The following is a 10,893-nucleotide window of genomic DNA, read 5'->3' on the forward strand; positions in this document are numbered from 1 at the left end:
TAATTAATAATTTATGTAAAAAATTATTTTGAATAATAATTTTTATGTTAAAATTTAATAATTTCATAAAATATTTAAATTCTATTTTATATAAAATAAAATATATTGGATCTTTCAACAAATATTTTGGCAGGAAGCATTCCTTCAAGCATAAGGAATGGTCTTACCCTCCAAGTTCTAGACCTTCAAAACAACAATTTGTTCGGTGGCATTCCAAGATCTATGGGTCAGTTACGTGGGCTTCAAACACTCACCTGGGCAAGAACAGATTAGCAGGAGAAATTCCATCATCTCTTGTCAGTGCTGGAAACTTTGGACCTCGCAAACAATAGGCTGCCAGGTAATATACCACCTTGGATTGGCGAAGCTTTCTCATCTCTCAGAATACTTAGCCTGAGGTCAAATAACTTTTCTGGAGAACTTCCTTCAGAACTTTCAAATTTGAGTTATTTACAAATCTTGGACCTAGCAGAAAACCAATTGAATGGTTCCTTTCCTGCTGCCTTTGGCAATTTTAAAGCCATGACACATCTGCAAAATATTAACAAGCAGATTTTGTTTTATGGAAATTATAGTCCAGGCACTTACCAAGATAACATATATGCCATAAAAAATGGCCTTGAACTGCAGTACACCAAGACTCTTTCCTTTTTAACCAGTATAGATCTTTCTGGAAATAATTTATATAACAAAGTTAGTTGGTTTGGAAGTTATGAACCTGTCAAGAAACCATATCAGAGGCCAGATTCCTGAAAACATTTCAGAATTGCGTCAGTTGTTGTCTCTTGATCTCTCAGGCAATCGGCTTTCAGGTCCAATTCCTCAGGGGATGACTTCTTTAACTTTTTTGGGAAGTTTGAATCTGTCAAACAATAATTTGTCAGGCAGAATTCCATATAAAGGTCAAATGACAACTTTTATTGCATCTTCATTTGCTGGGAATTCAGGTCTCTGTGGAGATCCCCTCGCTTTGAAATGTCCAGATGATGGTTCAAACAATAGGGGGAGCTATAATGATTCGGATGGTGGAAGGAAATATGAGGCAGATGATGGTAATGGCTTCATTGCTAAGTATTTTTACTTGAGCACTGGGCTGGGATTTGCAGTAGGTTTGCTGCTTCCTTATTTAATATTTGCAACCAAAAGATCTTGGGCGAGGTCTATTTTGCTTTTGTGGATATGATTGTAGGAATATTGTCAAGTGCAACTATAGGAAGAAGAATTCAGCACCGGAGCTGAAATTTTCTTTTCTTCTATAGTGAGCGATCAGCTTATTAATATTCTTCAGAAGTAATTTTGTAAACTTTCCACCTTTTGATGCTTTTTTTTTCCTGAAATTTCACTGCTTTCAATTTTTTTTTTCTCGGGTGAGACTGTGATTTGAATCCTCTCTTCTATATGTTCCACAGTTCCAGCTATGTGCATGGGAGAAAATTTTGTTCTTTGCTAGCAACATTAGTTAGTTTGATCTGTTCAAGCTGCAAAAATTCCTAAAGATATATGTTACTATTTGGATACTTGCATCTACGACTCATTTGTCAAAGGATTATTTTTCTGCAATTATCATATGATCATTCTCTTCAATTTGGATGAAATGGAAGCATACAAAATGAGGAAGGATTGCTTGTTAAAAAAAATAGATTCAAGAAGCAGAATATGAATCAAGGACTACTAGAGCAAGAAACAAAATATCCAATTCTGCTCAGTGGGAAAACTTCTACTTTTTCATGATTCTTGTAGAATATATTTCAGCCTATCACTATGCAGGGGATGGGGGGCTATGATAGGCAGAGACTTCCTTTATTCTTCACTATAAAAAAATATTTTAATAAATAAAAAGACACTAACAATCTTAATATTTGATAAAGTTATTAAGCCAACAGTTTAGTGGTGGATTTTTTGCATTTTTTTGTCTTTTTCCCTAAATTTGCTGCTTTCTCTTAGATAAAGGGTAAAAAGAATGGAAATAAAATTGAAGCTTATCAACACACATAATAATTTGGCAATTTGATTTAGCTGATGTGTGAAAATTTTCAACTTTTTCCTTTTCTCATGTAGAGGACTCTCGGGCTCTGTACTGCCATGATTTTCTGTTTTGTTTGGTCCGTTAAAAGGAAACTCATAAAGGGACAAAACATTTTGGCCACTAGTAGAAAAAAAAATTAAAAAATCCCATCTTGTTTTTAATGGTCTATCTCTGCTGAATCCCACTTCATTTCTTGCTCATGTTTCATCTGTGAGAAATCAAACCAAACTTGCTGAGTAGATTCAGCTTTCTGTTGTCTGCTATGGCTTTCTTTGCTTGTATCTCCACTTCCACGCTCTCTATACCAACCCCAATTCGCAGGCCGATAATGATTTCGCGCCGTTTGTTGTGTCCCTTAGCTACTCTAAGTTCATCTTCCCCTGAATCAGCATCTGCTTCAGCTTCAACTAGAACCCATGATTCCTCCAAGACCCCATCTACACCGTTTGTTGAATCCTCTAGACCCCATGATTCCAGCTTCAACTATGCACGTGCTAACCCAACAGGTAGCAGCCCATTTGTGCGGTTTGTTCGCTCTACTGAATCTGACATTGAGAGGGTACTAATTCCTTCCCTTTCTTGCTTACTGTTATTGAAATTTTATGGGTATTTAATTCTTTATATTTCTTTTATTCTTCTTTTAGTGGAATTGATCTGCCAAAAATTTTTTTTATCCTCTCATATTGTTGGAGGTGAAAAGTTTCTGTTTTCAGTTCTTCAAATACAGAGAGGCCAAAGAAGAAGAAGTAGCTTTATTGATAGGTTAAAAATATGTGATGGAGAAATTTTGCGAATTTTGAACCATTTTAGGCCTAAGGATATGAAAGACCAAAGAACTGGTCTGTTCGAGTTTGGCAAAGAGGCCTACCTTTTGGCCTCAAAAATCTTTATTATTACCATTCGAATCATTAGAGTATATATTCTATATTGTTGAAGAAAAATTAACACATAAATTTTTCTTGATTCTGCAATAAAATCTATATTTATGGGCAATATACAAGTGAAAAATATCTATGCTTATGGTAAAGAACAAATTATAATCTATATGAACTCTTCAAGTTTTAATTTCAGAATAAAATTTACAATATTTGTACTCATTCGTTCTGCTGCCAATACCATAAAAAAATCTCATAAAATATTCAATTCGGATTGCATTGCGGGCTTTTCAAGTCAAATCATAATTTGAGTGCATAAAATTATATCCACATACAAGCTACATCATAACATATATTTTGTGCATTGATTCTACATATATCATCCCAATTTCTATTCTTTTTTTTTTCTTTCTTTTTAAGTTTTGTATGCATGGTCAAGTGTGATAATGGGGCACTTTTCATGTTCATTGTTGGCAGGTAATCTTTGATTTCCGTTTCTTGGCACTTCTGGCTATTGGAGGCTCATTGGCTGGTTCACTTTTGTGCTTCTTAAATGTACTTTCTTCTACCCAGCATCTATCAACAGCTTGTATGTAGTCATATAGAATTGGAATTTACATTAATTAATAATGATGGTAGAGGTTTATCCAAAGGAGTTGATTGGTTTTCTTCCATTTCTAAGGTTGGAGGATAGGGTTTTGAAGTTCAATGTGATACCTCCATTAGAATTGGATTTTCCATAGTTATGTATTTTTGAAGCGGGTAGCTGCTGAAATTTGATACAAAGCTTGTGTTGTTTTGGTCTTTTGGGTGGGTTCTGCTTTGAAATATGAACATATGTAGCTCTAGCTCAAGTGTAATAATTGCAGTTACATCAATATTAGTATGAAATTATGCACACACAGAGATTAATACTGCCACCGCTTCTCATCTTTTGTAGGGTTGTGTTTACATTTTCGATGCATATAAAGTCTATTGGACAAGCTGTGTTAAAGGAATTCACTCTGGACAGATGGTTCTGCGCTTAGTCAAAGCTATTGGTAAGAAGGGTAAGTTGAGCCCTAGGTTTATTGGTCCATATGATGTCATTGAGCGTGTGGGTCCAGTAGCCTACAAGCTAGCTTCACCACCTGAGCTGGACAAGATTCACAGTGTATTTCATTTGTCGATGCTCAGGAGATATAGATCAGATCCTTCACATGTCATTTTAGCAGAGGAGATAATTATGCAACCTGATTTGATATATGAAAAAGAACCAGTCAGAATCTTAGCGCGAGAAGTGAAAGAACTTAGAAACAAGAGGATCCCACTAGTGAAAGTCTTGTGGAGACACCACAACACGGAAGAAGCGACATGGGAGAGCGAGAAGACGATAAGGTAGCAGTTCCTTCAACTCTTTACATTAGATAAATTTCGAGGACGAAATTTCTATTAGAGGGAAAGAATTGCAACGCCCTCACAATAGGTAGTTCGTATATTTTACTGTTCCGATGACTAATGTCTGTTCGGACAGTCAAAATGTCTGGAACTACACCTAAACTATAGTGAGGAGGCATAAATTGAAGAAATAAATGTAAAGAAAATATAGAAAAAATTTAGAGAATTTATACCTAAACTATAGTGAGGAGGCATAAATTGAAGAAATAAATGTAAAGAAAATATAGAAAAAATTTAGAGAATTTATTAATTGGTACAAAAATAGTAAAAATAACCCTATATGCACCATGAAGGATATTTTGGTCATTTCACCCCTACAGGTGAATTTTGACTTAAGTGTCAAAAATTTAAAATTTGAGAGAATTAAAATAATTAATATGAATTAAAACTTATGAATGGAATTAGAAAAGAAAAGAAGAAGAAAAGAAAAGAAAGGAAAAGAAAAGAAAAGGCTTATGAAAAATTTAAAACAAATTAAAGTATACAAAAATAAATAAATATATAAGGCAGTAGAAGACAAAATCCACCAACTCCTTTTTCTCTCTCTCTCCCTCTCTCTTGGCCAGCTGGTTCCCTCCATTGTCCACCATTGTTACCAAAGTTTCAAGCTTGATTTCTCAAGCTTGATCAACCCAAAACCCATAGCGCACTTCACAAAAAATACTCCCCACACCCTAAGAAAGCTATAGATACCAAAAAGCAATAATAAAATTGAAGTTTAGCTAGACACCCAAAAAGGTTAGTGCTTTAAACTTTTAATCTCTTCTTTAAGCATGAATATCATGCTAAATCAAGTGAAAATTGCATGAAATTGAAAGGAAAATTTGAGGAAAGAATTCTTGAATTTTTGATAGCCATGGAACCTTGAGGTTTGGTGATTTTAATTAATGAAAATGGGTTCCATGAGAATGTTTAATAAATTTATATGTTTAGGAGTTTGATTGTGTAGTGTTTGTGCAAATTAGAACTTTGAACCTAGGGTTTGTGTACATGATTTGGGGATTTTGTGACATTTTTGAAATTGATCTAATTGAGTTGTGAATGATACTTATAGAAGTGCCATGTATTCTTATTTGGAGTTTGGAAGAAGGAGGAGATTGAAATTGGGAGTTCTTTTGCTTGTAGGTTGTGTTGTTGTTGAATCCAGTAGATTTTTATTGCTATTTCTCCCTTTGTATTGCCCCAATTGGTATGAGGCCAATTGGAGGTATTTTGGAACATCCAAACCTTTATTTTTTAAGAAGAAACCCTACCCAAATTCTGTCAAAATCATGACCAATTCTCTGCCCAAACCTGGATGACCAAACACTGAAACCCAGAAAATGACCAAATGAACAGTACATATTCATTTGGTCATAACTCTCTTTATACTAGTCCAAATGACCTAAAATTTACATCAATGGAAAGCTTAAACATAGGGCTATACTTTTTATGAAGACCACTTGACCCAGTTTTGCCTTTAACTAAGTCAAATTATTAGTATAAGTTAGGTCACTAAAACTGCCAACTCATAAATTGACCAAAACACTGTTTCTTTGGTATGCTTGACCAGTTTTGGCAAAAATGCCATAACTTGGTCTCCAAAGTTGCAAATTGAGTGAGACCAGTGCCAAAAGTTTTATAAGACATAGCTCAACAATTTTTATGTTTTGACCAAACTCCAAAACCCATTGCATCCTAGGGAAAATATTAGCCAAAGTTAGGAATTGAAATATGGAAAATGTTAAGTTGAACCTAGAATGCCATTTGATACCCGTGCGTTCATTTGGCCATAACTCCCACGAGGAAATTCCATTTGAGATGTGCCAATATGATCTGGAAACATGATGCTTAGGGCTACAACATTGATTCAGACACCTTTACCAAATTCTAAGTGTACAGACCCTAAAAAGAGGGTCAAACATACTGCCCTGAAGTTTGACTATGGCCTATATAGGATTAAGAGTCCAGGTCAATACATTGACCATAACTCACTATACCAAGCTTCAAAAATTATGAAATTGGAGTCCCTAAGACATTGAGGAACATATCTTGTGAAAGAACCTAAGTCGTCTAAAAATGACCATAAAATGATCAAATGACTGGTCAAAGTTTATTGACCAGGAATTGTCAATTCTGGATAGCTCAGAGGCAAAGAGACCAGTTATGGTATTTTGACTATAACTTGAGTTCTATAATCCCGAATTGAGTGATTCAAAAACTGAAATTCAAGTTTAAATATAGAGGAGCAATTATTATGAAGGAAGTGTGACCAAATAGACATCCTAACCTAGCCAAATTCCTAGATAAAGATAATACATCAAAATGAACCTAAAGAAAGGTTCATGGAAAAAATGCTATACATGGTAATTAAAATACTCATAAGGCTAATTAAATATTAAAAATGATATGAATATGTAAATTGGGACTAATGTCCTATTAATATGAAATTAATGGTACCACTGAACAGTACCAGAAAATAGTGACAGTGAATAGTACTAAAATAATTAAAATTATGCTTAATTACCCATAGTATACCTAAACTTATTTATTTAGTTTGAATAAATTGGTATACCAATTAGGGTTTACAGATAGTAGTATTGCCCATAAGAATAACCAGTAACAGATAAAATCTATCTGATATGATTGTTCTACAGGCCTCATGCCTGTCCGTTGGCCATTGTGCCTAATTTTTATATCAGGCTTAAAAGCCTGCCCGCAGGCTCCACGCCTGACGTATACTGGATAGACATATGGCTGTCTGATCAGTATACTCTCATGCATCCAACTTTTATAATTTGTTATAGGTTTCTTGGGCACTGATAAAAATTAATTAAGACTTAAAATACAATAAGTAATCATAAAAGATTCAGATAATGTTAATTGTTTCCAAAGTGCAATAAAAATATAAAAGACCCAGAAATTATGATTTGCAAATATTAATTCAATTGTTTAATTATTGTTATTATAAATTATGCACCACTAAGCATTATGCTTAGCTCGTTGGTTTTCCATCACGTAGCTACTGGAGATCAGTCCAGACGCGGCTGTGAAGATAGTAGTGAGCACACACGAGCCGTCGGATCTGCGGTGCTTACTAGTTACCTCTACAGTTGTATTTCTTTTTGGTAGGGCCCATGTATGTCTAGATTTTGTACTTTTTGTTCATTGTACCTAAAAACATGATGTATTCCATTTTGAGATTTGTAATGTAAACTTGAAATTTATTATCTATGAATTTCTGTATGAATGCAATAGATAATATTTCTTTAGAGATCTCATAAATAATTGCGAATGAAATGGTAAAATAGAATATGATATGGAAATGTATGAAATGAGTATGGACATGATAACAGGTAGTCAGGGGAACCCGCCAAATGCTAACAAAACTGAAGAGGCACTATCCAGGTCTCCATAGAAACAAGCAGTATAAAAAAAAAAATTGTCTACACATAAATTACCTGATTTAAATGACATTAAAATTTATAATGGACATGACAAGATAAGATAGGATGCTCCGGCACCGAATGTGGCACTTCTTGCTCGGCTATACAGTTGACGGGTAAGGGGTGTCACAGTTGTTCTACAAGCCCTTGTCTACACCATTAGGAGAAGAAGAATGCTCCTTTGAAACTCCATTTGTGCCATGATCCTCAGAAGGTTCCTCCTCTGTAAATGCATTTGCTTCATCAAGTAAAGCAAGACTCTCCACTAAAGCGTCCAAATAAAAGGAGCGTGCATTGCCCAAAATTTCCATAGCCGAGATTTCTTTTGTAGAACCTTACCATTTTGCCTAAATGCAACTAACCTTCGTATCCATTCCAAATGTGAAATGTTGAAAAGTTTGGTCCTAGATCCTCTATTTTAATGAAATTAATTAGTAGGTTCCTACATTTTAAAAAACACATTAATTATTTCTATCATTTGGTTTCATTAAAACTTTAGATTTTTTTTTTCTATATCTAAACTGTCCTATTTTTTTTATACTGCTTTATTTTTCTCCCTTTATGTTTTATTTTTCTCTGTAACCGCACCTTTTTTTTCTCTCATTCTATCTCTGTTTTTCTTTTTTAATAAATTTGCATAAAAAGATTAATAAGTTGTCTTAGATGTCCAAGGAATAAAGACTACAATGTAGAAAAATTATTTCTAAAAAAAGAAAGCATAAAAATTACACTACAAGAAATTTAAAAAACAACGACTAACTTTACCGACTAAACAAATATGGTCATAAATTACCGATTTATTACCAACTAAATAACTATGACAATAAAATAAAAATGCAAAATAATGTTTACTGACTAAATTACCGACTGTTTACTGACTAAATATCACCGATTAAAATTTTTAGTAGGTAAAATTGGTTCAAAAAATGCTCAACAAAGAAAGCGATGAAATAGTAAATATTACAACTAAATATATAGTCGGTAATTACTGACAATTTAATTGTTAGTTGGCATTTACCGATTATTTTCTTTTTAGTTGGTGAAATTCAAAACTCATAACGTCATAGTTTTATAATTCAAAAAATACTACTGAGTAAAAAATATTTAGTTAGTAGTTACCGACTATATATTATTTAGTCGGTAAATCTGAAAAACTCATGAAAATAAAATTTTACAATTAGAGAGAAATCATACAGACTACATTGTCATTTAATTGGTAAATACCAACGAATGTTATAGTTAGTTGGTAAAAATAAAACTAATAAAAATAAAAATTTTTAATTTGAGAGAAATATTACAGACTAAAGAGAGTTTTAGTTGGTATTACCAACTAATTTACTATTAGTAGGTAAAGTTAAAGATCATGAAAATAAAATTTTATAATTCGAGAGAAATTATTCGAGGAAAATTGTACCGACTATATGACTGTTTAGTTGGTATTCACTAACTAATTTAATTGTTAGTTGGTGAAGCTAAATCTTAAAAAAAGTAAAATCTAATCATTCGAAAGAAATAATGCCGACTAACTTATGTTTTAGTTGGTATTTACCAACTAAGCAGTTTTAGTCGGTACCATTAAAGATTATCAAGTTAAAAGTTTTGTAATTTGAGAGAAATATTATCGACTAAATGCTTCTTTAGTTGGTATTTACCAACTAATTTTTTTTTAGTCGGTAAATTTAAAGGTAATAAAAATAAAAATTTTTAATTTGAGGAAAATATTACCGACTAAATAGAGTTTTTGTTGGTATTACCAACTAATTTATGTTTAGTCGGTAAAATTAAAGTGCATATTACCGATTATATGACAGTTTAGTTGGTATTTACAAACTAATTTAATTCTTAGTTGGTAAAGTTAAATCTTAAAAAAATAAAATCTAATAATCCGAAAGAACTATTACCGACTAACGTTTTGTTTAGTTGGTAATTACCGATTAAGCTATTTTAGTTGGTATTTACCAACCACCTTTTCTTAGTCGGTAATGTTAAAGCTCATTTAGTTAAAAGTTTTGTAATTTGAGAGAAATATTATCAAGTAAATGATGATGCAGTTGGTATTTACCAATTAATGATATTGTTAGTCGGTAGAGTTAAAGGTAATAAAAATAAAAAATTTTAATTTGAGAGAAATATTAGAGACTAAAGAGAGTTTTAGTTGGTATTACCAACTAATTTGCTATTAGTCGGTAAAGTTAAAGTTCATGAAAATAAAATTTTATAATTCAAGGAAAATCGTACCGACTATATGACTATTTAGTTGGTATTTACGAACTAATTTAATTATTAGTCAGTAAAGCTAAATCTTAAAAAAATAAAATATAATAATTCGAAAGAAATAATGCCGACTAACTTATGTTTTAGTTGGTATTTACCAACTAAGTTGTTTTAGTCGGTACTATTAAATCTCATCAAGTTAAAAGTTTTGTAATTTGAGAGAAATATTATCGACTAAATGCTTCTTTAGTTTGTAATTACCAACTAATTTTTTTGTTAGTCGGTAAATTTAAAGGTAATAAAAATAAAAATTTTTAATTTGAGGAGAATATTACCGACTAAATAGAGTTTTTGTTGGTATTACCAACTAATTTATGTTTAGTCGGTAAAATTAAAGCGCATAAAAATAAAATTTTATAATTCAAGAAAAATAATTCGAGGAAAATTTTACCGATTATATTATAGTTTAGTTGGTATTTACAGACTAATTTAATTTTTAGTTGGTAAAGCTAAATCTTAAAAAAATAAAATCTAATAATTCGAAAGAATTTTACCGACTAAATTATTTTTTGTTGGTATTTACCAACTACGTTTTTTTAGTCGGTAATAAAAATAAAAAAATTTTCATTTGAGAGAAGTGGCTAATTCAATTAACACCTCATAAAATTATGATGCATATATTTAGAAGTGGCTAATTCAATTTTGGGCTTAGATAATTCAATAATTAAAATATACTTTTAATTTTTCTTTCTTTAGTTTATGATTTGAATTAAATTAGACTGTTTAAAATAAAAATTGTTAATATAAAAAAATTGAATTATATCACCACTTTTTGAAGAAAAATAAATGATATTTATATAAAGATAGGATTAATGGGAAGGAAAACCATTGATGAAAAAAGCTTGACTTATCATTA

The 10,893-nt window shown here is 31.9% G+C and overlaps 1 protein-coding gene across 2 annotated transcripts; it reads left to right on the forward strand.

Moving 5' to 3' along the window:
* The first annotated feature begins 2,122 nt into the window (after window positions 1–2,122).
* Window positions 2,123–7,589, forward strand: LOC110663099 (uncharacterized). 2 transcript variants are annotated; one of them, XM_021822324.2, is made up of 4 exons: window positions 2,123–2,585; window positions 3,379–3,456; window positions 3,842–3,950; window positions 4,078–4,212. In XM_021822324.2, the coding sequence occupies exons 1-4, from the start codon at window positions 2,289–2,291 to the stop codon at window positions 4,110–4,112; spliced, it is 519 nt and encodes a 172-aa protein (XP_021678016.2). In that variant the 5' UTR covers window positions 2,123–2,288; the 3' UTR covers window positions 4,113–4,212. The 2 variants fall into 2 exon arrangements, with proteins under 2 accessions (XP_021678016.2, XP_021678015.2); XM_021822323.2 differs by adding an exon at window positions 7,340–7,589 and having other exon boundaries at window positions 2,124–2,585; window positions 3,842–4,278.
* The last annotated feature ends 3,304 nt before the right edge of the window (window positions 7,590–10,893 follow it).

Source organism: Hevea brasiliensis, chromosome 8 (assembly GCF_030052815.1).
Source record: "Hevea brasiliensis isolate MT/VB/25A 57/8 chromosome 8, ASM3005281v1, whole genome shotgun sequence".
Lineage (NCBI taxonomy): Eukaryota > Viridiplantae > Streptophyta > Magnoliopsida > Malpighiales > Euphorbiaceae > Hevea > Hevea brasiliensis.